The sequence below is a fragment of the Sinohyriopsis cumingii genome, chromosome 4, assembly GCF_028554795.1.
Source record: "Sinohyriopsis cumingii isolate HCF-2022 chromosome 4, ASM2855479v2, whole genome shotgun sequence".
In the NCBI taxonomy this organism is placed as follows: domain Eukaryota; kingdom Metazoa; phylum Mollusca; class Bivalvia; order Unionida; family Unionidae; genus Sinohyriopsis; species Sinohyriopsis cumingii.
The window spans coordinates 94878636-94903524 of NC_142964.1; the positions used below are offsets into that span (position 1 = coordinate 94878636).

Below are 24889 nucleotides of genomic sequence, written 5' to 3' on the forward strand. Positions count from 1 at the left end.
GCAACGAAATAGGAATCACGGCTGATATTCAAAGCTACTGTAAGTGCTGGTAAAGTGTCACTCATTTGTTTGCTTTAATACCAATGGTCTTAATAGTGCTAAGAATTCTATATCATGATTTATTAATGAAAGATGAGGAACAATGGAAACTGATTACGATTTAATTCACATGCAAAATTTCACAAACCTGAAAGCTCCATACAAATAATGACTATCTGATGCTATACTAATAAATGCAAAATTGCTTGGAGATTCTGTCATTCCCAAATCACAGTATATCGATAATTATTATTTCTAACACTGTTTTTTTTATTAAACTTTATCAAAGAAATATGATTAGCATTAAAGTTCAAGAAAATATAACGTAAAGATATATTAATGCCAAAGCAATTTACCATGTCTAATTCAAGTATTAGTTTAACGAATAAAAAAGCTTTCACTGGATTTTTAATCATGTCCATCACAAATACTATCCACTATTCCACTGAGCAAACAGAACAAAAAAGCACAGTTATTTCAAACATTTAACTGCTGAATAAACAATCAAGAGATTATAACATTTTTCTCCAAGCCTATCTGAATCATGTCCACCTGAACTGACACAGTCATATGTAAAAATAATCCACTTGGCATGAATTGGCTTAAGGGTCTGTTTTCATATAAATCTAGATTTTATATGGGAGTACATCTCCACTGTAAAGAACAATATCTAGGTCCAAATGCCACTCATGAAAATGTGAGTTCCTCCTTGTAGAATTTGTTGACAGATAAATGTGGGCTTTGCAACATCTTGGACATAGTTGTACAAAGAGGAGCATAAGGTCACTGACCCGTCATTACAACTCCAGCCTCTCCCTGTCAAGTGCTGATAAAGCATGAGAACAACCACCTTCTGATCATGCTGACTAATTCATGCTGACAGAATTCACATCGTATCAACCTGATCAACAAATTGAGGACATGTTATCACGCAGTCCAGAGAGTTTTTTAAAGTTTCTTTCTAAGTCATGGCAGCTTAGTGTGAAACTCAATTTCAACAGAACTGTTCACATATGGACTGTTTATATATGAACAAGATAAGAACTTCATTTTAAAAAGACTGTTTGCTGTCATTGGCCATGTTTTAGCACCTAATTGCTGATTGTAGAGAGCTTCATATTTTTTGATAGTCTTCAAGAAAAATGAAAAGCTAACTGCAATCTTAATTAAATCAATCGAATTGAGCTTTTCTGCCTGTATATATGTGCAAAAGTAAATCTGCAATTTATCTGGATCTCCATATTTACACTAATTGACCTAATTAATGCAGTAGGGATTAAGCAAGTTTCCTTTAAAGTGCATAAAACTGAAAGTAACTATAATCTTACTGAGACATATGCGTCACTGCTTAACATTTTATCCTTTTTTCTTTAAAATGAAAAATCCATGGAATTAAGTAGTAAATTTTTTTAATGCAACCAAGACATTTGATATCCTTGAATTTAAAGTGATCAGGGATTTGGTGTGTATATTGTCTTAAGACCTCTATGTGCCTTATGGGTTTTGTCTCTTCAACTTCATTTTCCCTCATGTTATGGCCCTCAGCAATTTAATTCACATATTCACATGGGATGTTGTCTGTAACTGGCACAACTCAAGAGCCTTTCAACTTGTTCTGTTGCAATCTTGTAAAAACAATGTCTGATAGATCTGCATATGCCTTATTTAAGTTTAGTCTTAGAAGAGTTATGACCCCCTAATTACTTGTCCTACAGATTTTGGTTCCACATAACTTCACTAACATTTTTGGGTTTCAGCCATATCTAGCATGTGACTTTAAACTCTGCATACCTGCACTAAGGAATCTTGCATTTCAGAAAAAGAACAGATCTTAATTAAGTTGGCCTTGTTGCAATCCAAGCCATCATTTAGAAGAGTTGTGGCCCCTGAATTCCCATCTCTGTCATATCTCTGGTTTTCCAATCTCTTGTATAATTAATATAAAAAAATTATTACAAAATTAACAAGCATTTAAAAAGCATAAACATAAAAAGAACTACAAACAGCTGATAAATCGCAAATAAAAACAAACGAGTCTGAATGAAGAGCAAATTTGAAGAAAATAATGTAGGAATATGATGGCAATTAATTTCTGTGTTCTACCATTACTGATGAAACCAACATGCTTTACAATACAGTCAGAATGTACAAATAATTCTATATAATTCCAGAAAGATAAAATATCATGGACATTTGTATTAAATAACTCTGAATGGGAAAAAAAAATGTTACAATCTGAGTAAGCAGTTATGTCCACCCATAAAATTCTGTCAGAATTAGGATTACAATTTAAGATCATAAGCCTGTTCATGTACACAAGCATCAATCAGCGTCAATCACTGTTTAAATCATTCTTTCCAAAGAAGAGGCCCAAGATTTCTTACTAGGCTGACGTGTCTTAAAACCAAACAGAAGAGCCATTGGTCATGATATGAGTCAGTAGAAAACATTCTTTGAAATTTTTTCATTGCTGTTTATTGCATATGTTACAAATTAACTTTTTTAACATTTCTTGGCGCTTTGTATCTTCATCGATACATAATGGCACATCAGCACCATTTGTCCCATATCAAAAGTCATTATACCACGATGCTTTGTGTTGAACATAGTCAAATTCTGTTCAGTATTTGGTGTTTTTTTTAAAAAAAGTTGTGTAAAATGTTTTTCTACTTTCAGCAGTGAATTGGTTTTAATCTGTACAAATCTGAAACCCTTAAGGCAAGAAATGTTTTGTAAACTTTGGTCAAATTCTGTTAAGCATAAGATGTTTAGATGGGTAACAGTAACTTTGTTAGAAGTAATCAGTACAAAAAAATATGGGTGACAGTAACTTTGTTAGAAGTAATCAGTACAACAACAACATAGGTCCTGATCTGCCATTACATTATGCAAAAATAAATCAGGGTCTATGCTTTTTGCAGCTGGATTCATCTTATAAGTGAACATTTATGGTATATGTAAATGGCATTCTACTACTTGTGACTTTCTGACAAATAATAAAATACATATACTTGCTTCTAAGTCCATCTGCAAACTGCACAGACCCAGATTTGCCCTTACATAATGCACCAACAGATCTAGGTCCATACCATTTGCTATGAGTAATCAGTAGATCAAACAGCACAGATTTTGATCTGGCACATTATGCAATTGCAAATCAGGGTCTATGTTGTTTGAAACTGGACTCAATTTATAAGTGAGTATTTACAGTACCAATACATAACTTAACAGAAAACAAATTTATTGCAAATTACAAAAAAAAACAGTATTCACTCATTATAATTTTGTTTAAGTGAGTCCTAAAAGTAGACTTCCTTATAAGTGTGGCATCACCATATATTAAGGTATCTGATTACTATTAAATAATGAAATGGGATCCATGACCAAAACCACTTATTAAAAGGGATCATCTTGTAATGAGATAACTTGTAGCAAGGAACCGATGTACCAAGTATATAGCCATTTACTGAAAGCAGTTCCAGATTCTATCTTCTCATCAGAACTTATTATAATAGCATGTAATATTATCACACATTTTATATTACAGTTGCAAAACAATTTTCCAAACAAGGTAGCAAATATACTAATTAAAATGACTATTTATTGTTCCAACAAGTGTTGTTGTTGTTCTAGGGTAAAACGACATTTTTCAGCACACGATAGGCTATACATGGCAGCCAGTATTAATGGTAGAGGAAGAACCCGGGAAATCCCCGGAAAGAACCACCAACCCTCGAAAAGCTACTGGCAAGCTTTCTCACATACACACACTGGCTGAATTTCGAGACTCGAACCCACGCAGACAGAGGTGAGATGGCAGTGATCCGTAATAGACAGCGCTTTAGACCACTTGGCCACTCGGGGCCCCTGTTCCAACAAGTAGTTTGATTTGTATTTCACAGAGAATTCACTAGATTTGATGGAGTACTATCTTATGTCGATTTTGTGGTTGCCATAATCCATGAATTTAAAGATCTGACAAAAAGTGTCCTTCTTTGAATGCAATAGGACCTTTCTCCAATCCATAAATTTAGGTATCACCAAAAATGTCATTTTTCACAAAAATATAAAACTTGATACCTACAACAGTCCAAGTGAATTCACAGTAAGATATTATTATTCATTTCTGACTTGGCTTTCACAAACTTCTAGAATCATATGTTAAAAACTGTACCAAAATGATCCAAACCTTGATTGTACACTAAAAACCTTTAATTAAAACCAAACTCACATTTCCTCAACCTATCGGGTCCTGAACACCCATGTTGAATTAATGAAAAAAGAAGAAAAAATAACTACGCACTCTTTCCCATCTACTCATCCATTCTGATGATTCAACACTTACAGGACATTTTCTTCAATTAGAGAAGACAATGCAACAGTTGTTGCTGTTATGTGTTTAATGACATTTTTTCAGGACACATTTTGCTATATATGGTGGTCAGTTTAACTGGTGGAGGAAGAACCACTCACTCACAGGAAGCTACTAGCAAACATTTCACACACTCACACTGGCCAAACTCAAGACTCAATCCCATTCAAACAGATGTGGGATGCAGTGATCATTAAAGCACATTAGACCACTCAGCTAACAAAAACCCAACAATGCAATAGAATGATGTTTTTTTTTAAATAAAAAAAGACTTCAACAGTGATGTTCACAAGGCCAATCACTGATAAAAACACTTAAAACTTAGAAATGTATCTAACAGATATGACTGGCTAACAAATATTGTATAGATGAACCCTGGGTCAACATGCAATGGCAAACTTATGTTTAAGTCAAACAAGTGTCATTTCTTAGTCCAATCTTTACAGGAATGAGTACAGAAGAAACCTGACACAACCATCTGTTTTTAAATTTTAAAGGCATATATATCAAATATGGCTTTAATCAATCAAGTCTTACAAAAGTTACAGAACAGAAACCAAGCTGAAAACTGTATTAGTGTGAATAATAACATTTGCTCCTTCTCATAGCATGCTGCAGTAGCACAGAATGATCTTGCTCTGAGTGATGTTTGGTTTTCTACCCATCTCTGATACACAAAATGTACAAAGAGAATTATAATAAAACAGAATTTCCATTAATTATTACAATAAATGATCTGAAATTTGGACTTTTGCATCCATGATGGAAATCTGGACCACTACATCCACAATGGAAAATTAGTCACAGATCTTAACCACAGGCAATTTCTTTGCCATTTCTGGTAGACTGGTAACATTAAAGGATCATGAATAATGTATGCTGTTTATTAGAAGATGAAATGGCCGAAAAAATATACAAAGTTTGAGCTCATAAAATAAGTGTGATTATTCAATAAAGTTGCTATTAAATCCGATTCTTTCTGACCTTCAGATCTGGAAAAATTATACAAACTTTAAGTTGCCTGAAACTAAACTACAATTCAAATAATTTTTTTCATATTTCTAATCCATTTGAACACCAAAATTCTAACTCAAATCCAAAACTTGCCTTATCTTAAATTAACTTATGGTCTCTTTTATGTGTAAAAGATGATCTCTGGTATCTGCCCATCCTCTACTGATGTGCCGTTGTTATTGCCTGCAGCATACTGAAACTGGAAAGTCACTTTTCCACTAGTTACAGACTCGTGTGTCACTTTTCTTAGTCCCTTTGATCCGTAATATGAATCTGGACCCTAGAAATTGGGTGAAAAAAGAAATTATTGTTTGAATTAGTGATATATATAAGAGATGTTATTGTGATCATAATGTTATATATTGCAATGATTGCTCTGGTGATGTAAGTAACTAGAGCATCTGACTCAGATGTGGGAGGTTGCAGGTTCAATCCCCAGCCAATTCATACCAAAGACTTTGAAAAATGGTACAAGCAGTTGCCTCGCTAGATGCTCAGCATTAAGAGGTTAGTGTTAGGACTGGTTGGCCTGGTGTCAGGACTGGGTTGGACATGATGCTACATGTCTGTGGCATGATGCCTCAGTGCTAGTCATCACTAAAATCTGCCACACAGCAGACATTGTAGCGATGTGACTGAATTATTGTTACAGCTACTTTAAAAATCCAAAATCACAAACACATATTTGTTGCAATGTCACAATTTTTATGAGATTGTAATAATATCATTACATTTTTACTGGCAAAGAGTTATTCTCTATAACAAGCACTAAAGATGCCTGGCCAATGTTACAACTTGCACAAAATGGAAGTTTTTCCTCATTTTCCTCTGACCCTTGCCTGCAGACTACTTAAACCTGACAAACATTTGGGACACCACTCATTACAGTAAACATGTTACTCTGTACTGCAGTGAGCTGGAATCAGATTTATATGGACTGGGTGGGTGGTTGGTAAGTTTGGTTCTGGACTTTTATGGCATGGCAACAAAAGATTCTTATTATGCCAAGACAACTGGAAAAAATGCCTTGCCCAAGGTCACACCAAAGTAGCCAATCCCTAGGTTAATCCAATGGCAGATTTTGAACAAGCGCCCTTTCAGTTTTAAGTTCAGCATGCTAACCACTTAACCATCATAGCTCCTATCTGTACCAGTCACCTCTTATTACAGGAATAATTGTATATAACGTCTATTCTAAGTCCTGAAAGGGGAGTGGGGGTAGGGGAGAGAGATATCTTAAATCTATACAATGTCACTGAGCAATATGTTGTGCTGTTATCATTACTATGCAAAACCTCTTTCCTTGGTTGGATGCTTGACAAATAAAAAATGTAGTACCTAAGAAACACTGCCTGGCAATACTAAATGAAACAAGCAATTTCAATGGTCAAGACACAGAGCTCAAGTTACTTGGCTAAAAACATTGTTCTTTTTTCATGTTCAGTGACCTTGACCTTTGATCTACTGATCCTAAAATCAAGAGGTTCTTTTCTTGTTTCAAATCCAGCAACAAAGCTTGGTCATGGTTTGTGGCAAAGGAATCGAGTTATATTATGTGGAGCCTGTTTTGTTTTTTGGAGTACTTCTGACCTTTACCTTTAATAGTTAAATTTTTAAAAAAAAAAAAAAAAAAAAAAAAACAACAAAAGGTAGGTGTCTTCCATGGCACAAATGTAAACCATATACAAAGTCAAGTCATGAGTACAGCACTTAAGTACTTTTATGGAAATTGTTGTTCTTTCTTTAAGTAACTGGGATCTTGATGTTTCACCCAAATATGACTAGGTGTCTATCCTATCGCATATGCAGGCTCGCATATGCAGGATATCCACAAATGCTGGTCCACGTACGTGGCAGAGAACACAAGATTTCATGTGGAAACAATGTTTTTGCTTCAAGTCACTGTGACCTTGACCTTTGGACCCATAATAAATTGTTGCCTTTATTATCTTAAATGCAAATCACCTGGATGTTGCTCAAGGTACTCTGAAATGCATTATCCTGACACCAGGCTGACCAGGCCTAATACAAACTTCTTAATTCTGAGTGCCAAATGAGGCAGCTGTTAGTACCATTTGAATAAGTCTTTAGTATGACTTGGCCCGAGGTTCAAACCCGCAACACCGAAGATGGACAATCTAACCACTAGGCCACTGGAGCTGTACTCTTGTATGATAGTCAAGTTATTGAGAGAAAAAAAGTTTCCGTTTTCTTAGTCCCTGTGACACTGACTTTTGACCTTTTGAGTCTGAAAATGACAAAGGATAAATGAAAATGATCTAAGGTCAAAAAAATATGTTAATGCAAATATCTCTCTCTCTCTCTCTCGTGTTATACTGTGCATCATTATAATGCAATATCATACAGTATTGCTAAGTGCTAACGACCATGGTATTTAAATTGGTCTATCAAACGAATGAAAATGCAAGTTACAAGAAAACAAAATGAATCTTAGGGTTACATCTTTATCATTTAAAAAATTTAGATCATTGCCACCACAATGCAATTTAGTAGATAATGCTGTTCTCATTATACTGTAACGACCGAGCTAGGCCCTGATAATACTACACTGGAGTACCGCACCAGGGATGAGTATGCTTCTTACCAGCTGACTAAGCAGGGGGAGAATGGAGTAAACTCGAACTCTTAATTTCTTTTCAACCATATCACAAGATGATTCATTTATTAAGAAACATTGAATAAAGTCAGTTCAAAACCATGACAGTATTGTTTTTGTACTAAACCAAAATACTATGATTGTCTTGAGGTACAGTATGGTATATGATAATTTCACACAAGGTTAGGGTACACATTAGCACTATACTATTAGTTCATTATATTATTACTTCTTTTGATGGCTAAAATTAATCAGATTTACCATATTTGGATTTAGCTGCAATAAAGTTTACTACTGAAGAGAAAATATGACTTGATTGTAATTGTGACATGTAAAAGTCTGCAAGGAAAACACTTGCTTGACTTTACACTTCAACTATAGTAATATACTTTTTTGAAGTGAATTTATATAGATGAAAGTAAATTGGCTGTCAAGTCGGTAAGGAAAACACTCACAATGACTTAGACAACTAGTAAATTATAAAACAGAAACATAAATAAATTATGTTTTTATAGATAGTTAGATTAATCAAGTATTGCTGAATTGAATTTAGTCAGTGAGGAAAACAATCACAGTGAATTAGACTTTCTATTTCCCTAAGAACTTTGTTGGACATAAAATTTAAGAAAAGGAACTATATTTTTGTAATGTAGAGAAACTTCTCTGTATGTCTTTAGCTTCATAAACTAATTAAATAAAGAAAATAAATAAATAAATAAAAGTATTCATCTGTGAGGACAACACTCACTTGACCATATAACAAATGATATAACAATATCTAGTTTGCTTGTAAAAATAATTAGAAGTGACTAGAATGCATATCATTTGAAAGAGAGAAAGGAATTTAAAATAAAAATATTAACTCCTTAAATAAATACTGATTTGTACTTAAATAAACTTTAACAAAAATTTACTGTCCAAAATATTGCATAAAGTTACATAACTCTGTAATAAACAAAACAATTATTAAAAAACTCAATAACTGTTATGTACCTAGTTTGATTGCTGCTTGCTGACTGTACTCCCACAAGCAGCCCACAAAGCCTTATATACTCCTGACAAAACCCACAACAAACAGAGCCCACAGCACCAACAATTCTAACAAAACCCACAACCAACACAGCCCACAATTTTTGTTGGAATATTCAAACAGGCATGAGCTAGTATTGTATGTGTATATTTAGTCAATTTTCACAATGATTATTTATATAAATTACCAGCTTGCTATTTTATACATTGCTACATTGCGATTGTATTGCCCCAAGAAAAGAAAAAAATCAGTTTTGTATTTCGCAGCACATACCATGTTATGCTGTCACTCATAGCAATGGTTCAGATACTGTGTTGTGCCCTCTTACAATATTACCGAGGAAGACCTCATGACAGGGCAATCAAAATGTATATGCATATGTACCAAAGAAATAAAGAAGAAAAAAACCAAACTTAAATGTGATGATGGATACAAATGAAACATCATGGGCTAGAAACACAATGAGTATGTATCGTCTTAAACGGTCAACTAGAAATAGTCATTAATCAAATTATCAAGGATGCCAGCTGCTGGCATGATACTCCCTATTTTCGCTACCTCAAAACATGTAGACTATATCAAGTAACTATTAATCAACGAAGTAAAGAAAAGAGAGGATCCTAGAAAATATTAATGTCAACTGATTTGAGCAATTCACTGATAATGGACTGATTTTTTTTTAAAAATCAAGACCGAATTGGGCAGCTTGTATGAATGGTGCTTACCATATACAAGTATTCACACCTCACTCCCTAAATGCTGGTTATTACTATACTGTGGTACAGTGGATAACCTAGTCAGTGATTACAGATCACAACTAAAGTGTTATAATAATAAGGAAGAGTTGAATTGTTATAAACACGTGTATGATCCAACTTTTTTGAGAGCAAGTTGTTCTTTTACAGTCTAAGTATGAAATAAGTATTTTAAAAAATTATCAATCAAAACTCACCTGTCTGCTGACACTGCTCTACAGAATGGATCATGTTCTCAGTAATTATCTAAAATCCCTGTAATTATCTGAAATTTCAAGCAATTATCTGACATTTGCTTTTGTTTATATTCAACTCGCTGTTAATTTATAACACTGAACTGACCCCTTGAACTTGCAGTAAATTTACCTCCCATTAATTATGCATTGTATGAGAGCAGAACAGATACAGTGCTTCCACATCATATGAACTGTAAAATACTGCCCTATAGTGAAGTACATTATATATATACATATATATATATATATATATATATATATATATATATATATATATATATATATATATATATATATAATCTTACTGCTACATAAAATAATATCTGCCTTTTAACAGGAATGGTGTCTTTAATAGTGAGCACAATCACACTCTAGTCAAACAATTGACTCAACAGTTGGGTGATCAAACTCAATGTATTTACTGCACTTTAAAACTAACCTTTAAGGTAGCACAAGCAGTGTAGCTCACATTGGGTAAGATTTCTACTGGCTCCTTAAACATGACTCGAAATGTTGAGTTGGAACCATCACACTGAAAACTGGTGTCATTTACACCTACAAGCTTTGAATTATCTGACTGTATAATCTGGAAAAAAAAGAAAATTAGTCCCTGTAAATTATTTCAATGGTACAAGACAGACACAGAGGTCTTGGAAACGCTTATTTACGCATATTTGGATGCCAATTTTTGATCTGCAACGCAGAAAATCACTGAGGCAGGAGTCCTCCATACACATGTAATAGGTATGCGGCAAAATTCAAAGACTTGCCAATCCTGCTTCAGCCACCTGCTTTGTGGGAAAAGGTGTTGATCAATTAGCTGTGCTGATATTTACAATGACAGAATTCAGTGACTGAAAGACTCCTTGATGTACATACATGTTGCCATTATAAGAGTACATCAAAAAGAACATGATGCAATAGCTAGGCAGCAAGTTCACAGGCTTTGAGTGGCGGCCGGGTAGGAAAATGTACTGATATTTACAGTGATTGAATTCAGAGGCAGAAAGACCCATAGATGTACATGTGGTCATTTATAAAAGTACATCAAATAAACAACTTTAGCTTTCGTTATTGTGTTCATTTCCAAATGTATCGGAATAAGTAGTGCACATGAACTCAGAATCAAGACATGTTGAGGCTTAGACAAAATGCCATACGTAAATTTGGATAAGTATTTTGGGGCTAAATGGCAAACTTATGAAGACTGTAATGAGATTCTGAAGAGTGCTAAAGCTGCTAGAATTGATAGTTCGGGTGCGAGAGTAGCTAAGTGTAAGAAAGTGTGTGATGCCTAGCTTAGTGTTTGGAATAAGTCCTTACTTGGATTGACAAAATTCAGTCTTGCTCTGATGGACGAACAAGAGCTATTTAAGAGGTACATTGACTGACCATACTTTTTTTAAAATGCCCCTCGCCTTTGCCCAGTTAGTTCTAGTGAAATGTATTCATCAAGACATCGGTAGATAGGCCTAGTTTTTATATCAATTATGTTGTCAAACAAACTCTTGCCCATTCACAAGCACATGTTTTGATACCTGACTGACCATTAACCCGTTTCTGAGTAAGGTAGCAACTATTAATTTCCTGCATGATATCCTTTGATGATAAAACATACAAACATGTGTTTTAAGACCAGACTCAGTGATCTGGATATATATTAATTGCCTCACTATTTTGTCATAAAATTAGTTTGAAACTAATTGAACCAGTAGGCCTAACGGAAAACAATGGCGGACTTCACTAAGTCTGGGATGTACCAGTTTATTAAATTGTCTGTTTTCGTAAATCATCGGGTAAATATATTCAGAAAAATATACAAATCACTGAAAGCAAAGCCTAGGTATTAAAGATTTAATTTTAAAATGCAAATTATGTAGATCAGAAATGTGTGGCTATGTTGTGGAATTCGCGAGATGCGCTTTAAGGTCTAAGCTATTTTCTGACTTAACATGTATTTGCGAAAATACAGGGAAAAAACAGATATCAGATACTATTTACCATTGCCTAAAATTACTACAAAGACGTAGAGAACCATAAATTTGCAATCCTGTCAATGGACTGTTGTAATGAAGCTATATTAAAGTGAGTGATTTCAATCTAAAAATAGATGCACTCACGTCTGTGTTGATTCTCTAGGAAAGCAGACTGCAACTTTTGATGGTGGGACTCATACTTTTACCAAAATGGGAGTCCTGGACTCCTAGTTTTAGAATCCTAGCGAGACCTCTGAGACATATAACTGATAAAAGAAATTTGTTGTGTGCATGTGCTATAATCTTGTTCCCATGCATTTTATCAACAGAACTGAACTCAAACATGTCTTCCTTTAACACTTGGTATAAATCAGCCTGGGCAACAATTGCAAAGATGAAATGGAAGAGTAAATATTATATAACTCCTGAAACTGCATTTCATGCTTAGAAATAGTGATTTTGTGGACTTGGAAACTGTCTCATTTCCATGAAACCTTACTAATATGCAAAATGTAAACCACTTCATAAAATGGTTTGAAATTGACCAGTTTATGCAGTACACTTTCATCACATTATTTTGATTGATGTTACACAAGTTTTTATTACTAGCTGCTCAGTGCTAGGACAGAATCCTTTTGGACCTTTGTCTTTGAGGTCATTCACACAGTGCGTATGTCAGAAGCTTGCCAGCAGGTTCCAGAAGGTCAATGGTTCTTCCCAGGGTTTTCCTGGTTTCTTCTTCCACCAAATACAGCCTACCATGTGCTGAAAAATGGCATTAAACATACAAAATCAAACAAAAGAAAGAATTCCCAACTCTCCAAAATGCAGGTCACATTGTTTGTTCAGCACTTTCTTGAAACTGGATCATAAGAATTATGACCAAAGGCTCCAGCAAATCAGATCTAGGCTCCAATATAACTGCTAGCAACAACAATTTTTTATAATTTATAAAATTTGAATGATTTAGTGAGGGAAACATAGGCAAAAGGTAGATTTAGAAACTGAGAAAGGTCAGCTACAGTTGGTCACACAACTCTTGTGACTTGATAGTGAATGAATTTGATAAAAAATTTAAGGCATCTTCCAAGAAAATAATTCTACAACTATAAAAGTTACATTTTACTCTTAAACCTATCTATAGATAACAGAGATGTAGCGGAAAGATAAAATGGCTGAAATTTATGTTAAACATATACTCAGAATTTCACAGGCAAGGCCATATTGCATTGAGTCACATCAACAACTGGTGTTCTAGTTATAGCAAACTGCACTGTGTGGCTTGGATACATGGATAATGACAATCTAGACATCAATAGACACTGTTACATTAAATGTCTGTCATGAAGTTAACTTTATCTGACTTAATAAGATGGGGGCCCCAAGTGGCAGAGTGGTCTAACGCACTCTCCATCACAGATCACTGCCATCTCACCTCTGTCTGCATGGGTTCGAGTCTCGGGCTCAGCCAATGTGGATATGTGAGAAAGCTTGCCAGTAGCTTCTTGTGGGTTGGTGGTTCTTTCTGGGGTTTTCCCAGGTTCTTCCTCCACCATTAATACTGGCCGCCATGTATAGCCTATCTTGTGCAAAAAATAGCATTAAACCATATAACAATAACAACAACTTAATAAGATAAAACATTAATATTAAAATCCATAAAACAAAATTTGCATAGGACAGAGATATTATTACTCTCACATATCATCCACTGCCCTGACACCCCAACACACTGTTAATGTTAACCTAAATCAGTTTCATTTTTTCATGCCCCCTTTTTAGGGTTGCAGTTCAAGTTTATGAACCCTGCTGAAAATAAATTGTCATGAGAGATTTGTATGAACAAAATTCATGTAAGGGTTTAGGAAATATAAGCAAATATTGAAATCTAAACCCTAACAAACTGTAGACAATTATGTCAATGCAGAGAGAAAAATAACTTGTGTCTTGCTTCCCACTAACATGATCTCAACATCAATCAATTTTAAAAAAAGTAAGCAGGAAGAAAAATAAAATACCTGTATATTGACTGAATACTCTGTGGGACCATGTATGCTGCCATACAACCCAAATCCAACCACAAATATTCTCCTGTTCACCATGAATCTGTAAGAGAAGATGGATAACTAAACAAGAATTTCACTGTATATGGTGTCTCAACTGATGTATATCACCTGAAAAAACATGAATCATCATCACTGCTAGAAATTTACATACTGTATATTGCTGATGCAGGCAATAGTCACAATATAATGGGGACCATGGTAGTTCAGTTGATAGAATGTTGGACTTGTATTATTAGGGTTCCAGGTTCAATACCTGCCCAGTCCAACCCAGGTCAACTGCCCCTGTGTCCTTGTGAAAGAGACTTAACTCCCATTTCCTCACATGAAACAATACAATCACAATCACCACTTAACAAACACTGATCAGCGCCATTTTAATTTTGGACAAACAAAATATCATAAATCTTTAAGTGAAAACACAATGAATTCATAACTTCTGAAGAAGTAACTAAGCATATAACAAGATTTTCAGTATGGCTACCATGGTGGCGACAATGAAGTCCAAAATTTCATTTAAGAGCAACTACACAAGTCTTTTAGTAAAATCCCCATGTCACTATGATTCTATATTGAGGAGAAAGAGATAGCAAAATTTTCAAGATGGCCATCATGGCCATAAAAATGGAGGTCTCCTTAACAATATTTTCATTTAGGACAAAAATATATACTTTGCTTTAGTTTAGTATTTTGCAGCACAAGTATGTTACTTTGATCTAAGGCAACTAGAAGTGCCTTGCCCAAGGATACACAACAGCAGCCAACCAAGGCAGATCCAATGGTAGATTTCAAAACCCAACCAAATCACTGCAGTTCCCTAGGACCAAAAGTCATCACAATGAGAATTCTGTGAAAACCCCATGTCAATATGACCATCAGTTCAAGAGCAGTAGTGGTTATATTATCACGTCAGCCACCATGGCAGGGCCTTCCATTTGATTTAAAGTTAGAGGGTGAGTTACCAAAGTAGGTGAAGGATTTGGGGAACCTCCCCCAATGGAGATAGAGGTTTTTTCTTAATGTTGCTGGGTGTAAAGTGAAAGTAGCCATGTAAATCACCCTGCTCCTGGTGACAAGGAAAGTCTTGACATGGTGACCATAATATGTCAAAATCAACACCATTCTGATTTAGGACCAGCCAGACATCATAAGTCATTTTGTGAAAAACCATGATATAACCAAACATTCTGCTAAAATAGTGATGACAAGATTTTGGAGAAAGCTGCCATGATGACCTTTGTTAGACTGGCACCATTTGCACTTAGGACAAGCTAGACATCATCAGTCTTTTACTGAAAACTCCATATCAATCAAGAAGAAGTAACAAGATCGTAGTTATACCAAAGGTAAGATTTACACCATTTTCATCCAGAACTAATCAGACAGCATAAGAAATCATTTACTCAAAAACCCACGTCAATACTTAAATAAAAATGTGAGCAAGATTTTCAAGATTGCTGCTGTGGTGGTTGGGCTGAATGTCCATTCATGTATATAAAGGTATCACGCAGTATCACTTTATGGCACCTCAACACAATTGTGTCTCTATGGCCTCAACTAAAGGTAAATGTTACAAAAATGTAGAAATGAATTGCACAAAAACTCTTTAAGATACCAGGCATCACAAGAAGTCTTCTTGTGAAAACCCATGTCAATATGACCATCAGATTCAGGTGAAACAGCGATAACAGAATGTTAAAGATGGCTACCATGGTGGCCATATTGGATGTTCAAGGGCATTATCTTCATTTTGGACCAACTATAAGCAGACCTTGAGAAGAATGTGAGGGAAGTTCCATGGCAATCCTCCCAGTAGTTTAGAAGGGGCAATAACAAACTTGTGCAAATTGACAGCCATTAATGGATGCAAGACAGATGATAACATGCAAGCCATCACATAAGCTCTTCCAGCCCTTGACCAGTGAAGCCAAAAATAACGCTTACAATTTGTATTATAAAAATTCATTTAATTCTCTGGTCTTACACAAAATGATATTTTTGCTGTTACTTAAGTTTATGGACTGTGAAAGGTAACCAACTGTTTCCATAGAAATTCTTTAAATTCATGTTGGAAGGCAAGTCACCCATATTTGAGGATAATCTCTTCCTACACTTGCAGCATAGATATAAACTATTTGGTCAAATTCTGCTATATGGTGTATGATGTGATATTATTTTTAACTAATCTGGTCAAATTCCATTCAGCAGTTGCAGAGAAGAAATAATTTAATGAATTTTTTATTTTAGTAACATTGCCTGTATCAGCATCATTTGTAAAAAGCTAGAAATCATTCAAGCCAGACTACTGCCTAACAGTTCATGAGAAGAAGTCATTTAAAAGTATTGTTATTGTTTTAGTAATAGTAGCATATTTGATAGTGGAATAGCCGCAATTTGTATACATTTGAAATACCTTCATTTCAGGATGCTCTCCATCAGAGTTTGGTTGATATTAGTCCAGAGGTTTTTGTGAAGCTGAAAACAGCAAATGTTGAATTGTTGACAGATGGAGAATGCATCATGGATGCAGGGCCATACTATAAGATCACTCGGTCCTGGAGCCAGGCTGGTTAAAAACAAATCATTTTCAATGTAGGTACACTGAATTCATCTTTGGAGAAACACAGCAGCTAATATTGTGACTTACCTGATCCTATCACTTGTCCCACTATATCCCCATCTACTCTCTATTTGGCAGAACCTTGAAACAACCTGTTCTTTGCCAGTCAGACAACAACGTGGCACATCTTGGAAGTTAATTGATGGCTTTGGGTTGACCGTAAAGTAAAGAAATAACTGCACCACCTCTCTATCCTCTAGTATACCACTCTGAGCTGCCCCAATGGCAAATTCTTCAATACTCATTAGAGGAAATCTAATGAGTCTTAATACACGTCCCAGAACATGACGCTGATTTTCTGGCGTTGGTTGAATGTTACGTCGTCCACATTCTGCCTCAGACCATCTGCAAACCGCTGAGAAAAGTTTGCACTCCCGAATGCCAAGTGTGTCCCTCTCTAAAACTACACACAATGTCTCGTGATCGATGTCAGTAAACCCATCTGCAGCAAGAGCCTCTGAGGTATTTTTATCAATGGTCTCTAGACAAAGTGCCGCTAACTGAGGTTCATCGAACAATCGTGCTTGTGTCAAGAGCATAAATGCATTATCACTACTAAGATTTCTCTTCAAAAATTCAACACATGCCTTCTCTAAGGCAGGAACTGCATACTTCTTAGCTGTATAAAGTGTTGTCATCACAGTTTCTGGACCAATCTGAACTTCATCTGAGTAAAGAAATTTAAGTAAAGCTAAGAAAGCTGCAGGTTCCACATCTGGTATTTCTATTGTACTATCTTTGGTTGCCATTGCACCATTAAATTGAGCATCAAAAACGGCTGAACCTACTGACAGAACAAATTTGTGAGCTGGTATCATCTGAATGTTGGGTTCCTTCCCAACCAAAAAGTGAATGTCACTCATTATGTCTGTGTTAAAGAGATATGCCAGTCTTTCTTTGACTCCTGTCTTTGTGGCTTGCCAATTAAATGGAGCAGGGCTGTTGCCCTGAACTTGCAGCGATGAAGATGGTGTTGGAGCACTACTGACAGGAACAATCAGGGCTGAAAGACTGATCTGCGAAATACAGAGTCCTTGAAGGGAAATCTGATTACTTGCTCCATTAGAAAAAACTGAATTACTTGCTGAGCTGGAAATTCCTTCATGTCTCTCCCGCGAAATAGTTTTCTCATTATTTACTGCAGGTGAAGTAGAACGATTGACTGTGTTAGCAGCACTTGAAGTGTTGGATGCAGCAGGTGACTGGTTTTGGGATCGGTTAGCATTGCCTGTTTTGTTCCCATCACTAGAACGTTGATTTTTGGCAGTTTGTGGTTGATCTTTCGAGTTCCCTTTTTCTTTATCTTTTTCCATAGTTTGACTTACGTCAGCTGGACCATTACATGTTATAGGTCCTGTAAAAAACAATCTAAATTCACACAGAATTAATTTGTGTGCCTGATATGTGATGAGAAACATTAACCAATTAAATAAAAACTGATTGAAAAGACTTGCACATCCTCTGGAAATGTTCATAATATCTTTAAGGCCTGAAATTATTGGGTTCTTTTTAAACAGTTATCATTAAATAAACAATGTATATGTGCTTGGAATAATATATAATATAAACCTGCTTAAGAAAATAAATTTAGACCTCAGTTCTGGTTCATCATTATGGAAAACTTGACATTTTCAATGTCTCAACAAAAAAAAAACAACTTTCTTAAGTTAATATTAATTATCAAGCACTTCAATGGTCCCATTTTATTCTGAACATTTTTGTACCAAGCAGTATTCATCTTATAATGTATGACCTACTAACACTTATCCTTTGTTGACCAAATTTTGTCTGTTTCAAATCAAATAACATGGATCACGTCAAAACAGACAAAAGGATGAGAATGTTACCGACATTAAACCTGATGAATTTAAAACAGCAAAAGGTACATCTGTCCCACTTGTCCAGTCAATGCACCAAGCCTCAGTGAGATTACCTAAATGGTTTGAAAGTTCTGCTCACAAAAGTAAGACATGGATAAAAGATGGATAAATAAACAAGGATACTTTTTTAAAAATACCCTCAAAACCCTCATAGAAAAATGTAATAATGTACTTAAAAATCCAATGCAGGTGATCGATACCAGCTCTATTCAATCAAGTCTTCCTCTAACTTCCACAAAAATCAAATATATTTTCAAAATTATCTAACCTTGATTCAATTACACACACATAAGCATAACATCAGTGGCCCATTAGCTCTGCCCAGTTCATAGTGATTTTGCATAGGTTTGATATTATCTGCCAATAAGGTGTAAACAGTTGTCTAGCAAATGTTGATTGTCGACACACAGCATATGCTCTGCAAGGAATTAAACCAGAGGCAAATCAAGGGTTTATAAGACTGATGCTCAGGCCCAAAACTATGTGTTCATAAAAATTTATAGATCATAATTTTCATGCAACAGAAATGCATCAGATTTATATATAAAGTGTCAAAACCCAGTAGCATTTATACATTTGAACCCTGCACACACACATTTTCAAAAGAAGCAATGAATTTCGATACAGTGTTTCTTAGTTATAATGTTCTAAAATTCCCATCCCCTGTGCAATGTTATAAATAATCTTTATTGTATGTATACACACATATCTGCCGCTACGGTCCCATCAGTCTTGGGGAAACCTAATAGTAGCTACTGTAAGCTTACAGAGAACTCTGTGCAAAAAATGTAATCAAAATTTTGTCCTGCTGATCCAAAAATGAAGTCATCCAAGGTTCAATACTTATTGCTTTTAGATCAATTAATGTGCTAAGTGTTGTATCATCACATACACTTTAGAAGGTAAGAGTTTAATGTGCTAAGTGTTGTATCATCACATACACTTTAGAAGGTAAGAGTTTAATGTGCTAAGTGTTGTATCATCACATACACTTTAGAAGGTGAGAGTTTAATGTGCTAAGTGTTGTATCATCACATACACTTTAGAAGGTAAGAGTTTAATGTGCTAAGTGTTGTATCATCACATACACTTTAGAAGGTGAGAGTTTAATGTGCTAAGTGTTGTATCATCACATACACTTTAGAAGGTAAGAGTTTAATGTGCTAAGTGTTGTATCATCACATACACTTTAGAAGGTGAGAGTTTAATGTGCTAAGTGTTGTATCATCACATACACTTTAGAAGGTGAGAGTTTAATGTGCTAAGTGTTGTATCATCACATACACTTTAGAAGGTAAGAGTTTAATGTGTTAAGTGTTGTATCATCACATACACTTTAGAAGGTAAGAGTTTAATGTGCTAAGTGTTGTATCATCACATACACTTTAGAAGGTAAGAGTTTAATGTGCTAAGTGTTGTATCATCACATACCCTTTAGAAGGTAAGAGTTTAAGACTACCCAATATTAAAGTTCAGCTTGTTATTGTGACACGTGCAATTCATTGTGTTGGCTTTGATCAACATTACAGAGGTGCTTACCAATGGCTGCTTTGAATGCCAACAGTTCATGAAGCAGATCTTACCTCTGAAAACAGTAGCCTTGGTGGCATGAGCTATGATGGTTGTCTTCTTAATGACAACATTTAAACATTATATTAATTTCAAGTTTAGAATAATGGTGGTGACAGTAACTGGCACTGTAGACCAACAATTAGATCTCTGCTTTTTGTTTCTTCTGATATAACTGGTAGCGGAGACCAATCGGGCCATGCCATATTTCATAATTAAGATTTCACACTCTAATGAGTTCATAGCAATGGAAATTCACAAGCAAGAAATAAATTTATTTTGACTGACCGTGGTATGTGGATGGTAAGTAAAATCTTCATTTAACCCATGGCATTAAATTCTTCAGAGCACTAACTGTTTTAGTATTAATCTTTGTCAGAACAGAACACACGTTTATATATCATTTACCTACCTTTTTTTAAATTCATGACAAGTGCATGGACGGCAACATAGCACCAAGGCAAGAGTAATGGCACAACTTAACCACAGTTCTGCTGCAAACATTAGTCAGTTCCTATTGATACAGTCCTCGCTAGAAAGTTTCTAAGCATTCATCTTGCCTTGGGGTGATGTTTGACAGTAGGGCCTACAGTATATACAAATATCGACTGAACTGAGAACTAAGCATAACTAAGACCTACAGTGTAAGATCTCGACACTGATATTTATGTTGTGGGCATCTAGATCTTACTGCCTAAATAATGGTACTTTATAGCATGTTCCAATGTTTAACATCAGAACGACAAGTCAAATTTTCCGGAATATCTCATACAACTGGCAGTCCATATCAGTGCTTTTCTACAAATTAAAATAATAATGTTTTAATCAGACTTAACTCACTCTGATGTATTTTTCCTACTAAATTAAAACTTCCACACAAGCAAATGGACATGTTTTCAAGTTCCATTGGCCTACATTTCATCTGGCTGGAATGCAATGGAAGCCGGGAATACCAAAATTGGTTAGAAGGATTATAAGAATCTTGAACAAAATGAAGCTATCTGTAGTACAAATCACATGGGTCATGTATGTACATTTGCTCATTTTAAATTAAATATAAATTGTTCTGGTAAAATTTAACACTAACTGTCTTTAACCAAAGTCTATTCAATCCTGATTATTGAATGCTCTGCATCTCAACTTCCACCAAGAAACTTCCAGACGAAAATTAACTATTGCTATGGACTTTTACAATGGTTGTCATGTACTAAACTTGGGTCAAAATAACAGCACGTCCAGTGGAATCATCACAATCGATGATAGTATGACTTTGATTATCAATATGCATAGCTTTCATTGTGACATCACAGCATGCGACATTCAATCTGAATCGTACCTGATCACACCTTTAGGTTCATTTCATCCAAAAATGTCCACGTACTTTAACATTGATTTTGTCGTATGCACCTCTCGGGGTATCAAAATAATGACCTTCCAAAGGAATATGGATGCAATTTGCAAACGAATCTAAATGAAGTGAATACTTGCCACTTAAAAGGTATGTAGAATTAAATTCTAAGAAAATGACACACTTTACTGAAATAGTCCGTGTTGAATGCCTACATGACCCGTGTGGCTTGTACTATAAACATTTTCTTCTACATTAATATATCTTTATTCATTTCATTCAGTATACTTGAGCTTAACCTAACTTCGGCATTCCCGGCTTCCATTGCATTCCAGTAAACTGAAATGTAGGACAACTAAACTTGAAAAACTGGTCCATTTCTTTCGCAAGAATTTGAATTTATTAGAAATAAGACATCAGAGTACGTAAAGCCTGACCAAAACAAGGCTTCAATTTGTAGAAAAGCGTCGTTATTGGCTGCCAGTTGTGTGAGATATTCCTGAAAATGTGACTTTCGTTGCGATGTTAGTCGACATCAAAACACGCTATACACAGTCGTTACTTAGGCAGACGCACAAAACATAAATATCAGCGTCGAGGTCTTACATTGTAGGACTAAGCACAATGAATGCAGCAGCCAACATTCAAGTCACACATACATATTGTCATACATATATGGAAGAACTGGAGGGTGTGCAGCAGCTGAACTGCCATAAAATTAACATATGTTCAAGATATCTTAATATCAACGATCCGGACACCGATAAACACTTGTAAACAACAATGTAGGCCTAGGCTACAGCCAATTCTCACCTCCCCAAGAATACTGCTGATACAAACCTCAACGCTGGAGATATATATCAGCCATTTTGCACATTTTGGGGTATAGAACCAAGACATTTTATAAAAACAGGGATTCTGTCAGCAGAGTGTGAATACAAAACCGTACCAACGTTCCACAATTAATTTCCTGCAGCTGCAAGCTGCTCTCTTCGGCACCACAGAACGGTTTACAAAATTATTTTTTAAATCCGGACAAAAGAACAACAAAAGGTATTTGAACCAGTCTGCAACTAATTTTTTTTTTCTTTCTTCTTCCCACAAATATTAGATTCTCAAGAAGCGGTGCACAAGGAGGGAAAAAATAAAAGAAAAAAAAACAGAAACGCACCAAACACTGAACTTTTATTTTATATACCATATTATATCATTAGTGTGTGTATATATAATTCATAACTTTTATAATTTAATATTAGTTACATATCAGAGTAGCTGGATTTAAAAATAAAATAAAATCAAAACAAATATATCGGTTCTGATACGCATACTTTATATTACAATGCTTTGTGGTATATTATGTTTAATGACTACATTTAAGTAACCAATTCCAAATTAATTTCATAGTTGTAATATCAATAATAGAACCTTTAAAAAAATAATTTAGCGTTCAATACTTTTAGGACAATGGGATATAATAACTACGTTTAATTAATCCACTCCTAATTGGTCCCCTTTTTCCCGACATCAAAAGCAAAAACAAAAAGTAATTGAAGTATATTAAAAAGAGCAATTTTTCTAAGATAATTTGTTGGTAAAAGTTTAAAACATACTTGTACAACGTGCATATGAAAATTTTACAAATGTCTTTACTAACCTTAATTAGATGGGTCAATAAAAGTCGATACCTAATAAGGTGTCTTGTTTGTCGTATCTTTAAAGAACATCTTCTTTGCTTTCTTTAATCACAGTTAATACATTAGAAGAAAAGAAAAAAAATCAACTCAGAACTATTTTTAAGATTATTTTCAGCTTCCTATTATTTACCTCTCCAATTCATGCTCGTAAAATTTCATGTTATATTATTTTCGTCAGTAACAAAAATACACGTTACTCAGTAGTATAACTATCATTAAATTAAGAAAGTTATGAATAATACATATTAAAACAATGATTCTTTGTGGTTTATACCATATAACTTTAGTGTGCTTCGATAGTTTTAGTCCGTTCCGATGTTTCTACTAACTCCTCAAAAAAACATTCATATTCAGCATCTGCGCCGTTGCCACTACCAACCAGATCTATATTATGATAATAATAATAATAATAATAATAATAATAACTATTATCCCTGTTTAAGGACATCTTCGCTAGCCAAGGTTCCGATAACCTTATATACACCTTGGCGTATCGAACATACATTTCTGTACTTCGGGTCTGTGAATTTTCACTGGCGACAAGCCACCGCATCCAATCAAAATTAAGTTTTTCAAATTTGAACACTGTTTATACGTGATCGAGACAAAGGAAGCACACAAGTTGATTTGACTGATAAATAAATACAAAAATTCCACTGCCGGTCCATGTCTGCACAAATACCTTTCACTCAAATACACCTGTAATGGCTTCCCTCTGGTACATAGTCATATTATATTTTCGATGTTAAACTTACAAGGTATCCATTTTAGTCAATTGCCTCCACCGTTTTCGGCCGATGTACACTGCACAAAGCTATTGGTTAGTTAGTATAACATACTGAGGGAGGCAACACATGAAATCCAACAGATGTCGCTAGGACAAAGCACAAATATAGCTGTTCGATCCGCCAAGGTGTACACAGGGTTATCGTAACCTTTACTAGCGAAGATGGTTTAAGGCAAACTGAATAATACTTTTTTCCTATCAGTTATCCTGGAAGAGGGCCGTCTCAAACATAACGTAAAGTATTCGCTTAACCTACCGTTTATGTTAACCTCCAACCGATCTATTCAAAAAATAAAGGCAACAAGGATATTTTTTATAAAAAATGCACAAAACGTAGTCATTTCATTCATCATTTTACAATTTCTAACATGATTGTCACCACAGGGTCTCTAACACTATCATCTTTTTCGCGTTTAACACCAAACGCAAGTTTCTTTACTAACATGGCTGCTTTATTTGTGAGGGTAAGACTCTTCTCTGACAACAGGAGTGATTTTGTTCATTGTCTGCTATACGTGCCAAACAAATCAGTAAATTTCAGAAACTGATGGCGTTACATTCTGTTGAATGGACTTTACAAGAACCTGAAGAAAAAATAAATACAGCAAGCAGGCTCGTTGCTTCCCCTGAAAACTTCTCTATAGATTGAAACGCTAACAATTAGCTTCAGTCTCTCCTGTGAATTACAAGACATAGGTATCACTTTTCCAGCTACGTTAGCTGTGTCTTCCACAATTACATTTTTCACTTCCTATATTTGATTGGCTGAAAGTCATATCTTCTACGTATGTTGCTGGAATCATCTAAAACATTGTGATTACATTGCTATATCAAACTTTTCTCTAACCTAATGTCTTGCCTGCGCAAGCATGTAGTTGTTAGGATCATT

The 24889-nt window shown here is 35.0% G+C and overlaps 1 protein-coding gene across 5 annotated transcripts; it reads right to left on the minus strand.

The window, feature by feature from the left end:
- Window positions 1-147: 147 nt before the first annotated feature.
- Window positions 148-22526, minus strand: LOC149801706 (BTB/POZ domain-containing protein 1-like). 5 transcript variants are annotated; one of them, XM_089955981.1, is made up of 5 exons: window positions 22469-22526; window positions 16750-18076; window positions 14058-14145; window positions 10503-10649; window positions 148-5705 (listed from the first exon to the last, which is right to left on the minus strand). In XM_089955981.1, the coding sequence occupies exons 2-5, from the start codon at window positions 18033-18035 to the stop codon at window positions 5547-5549; spliced, it is 1680 nt and encodes a 559-aa protein (XP_089812107.1). In that variant the 5' UTR covers window positions 18036-18076; window positions 22469-22526; the 3' UTR covers window positions 148-5546. The 5 variants fall into 5 exon arrangements, with proteins under 5 accessions (XP_089812107.1, XP_089812106.1, XP_089812109.1 ...); XM_089955980.1 differs by having other exon boundaries at window positions 22360-22516; XM_089955983.1 differs by having other exon boundaries at window positions 16750-18090; window positions 22360-22516.
- Between the last annotated feature and the right edge of the window lie 2363 nt (window positions 22527-24889).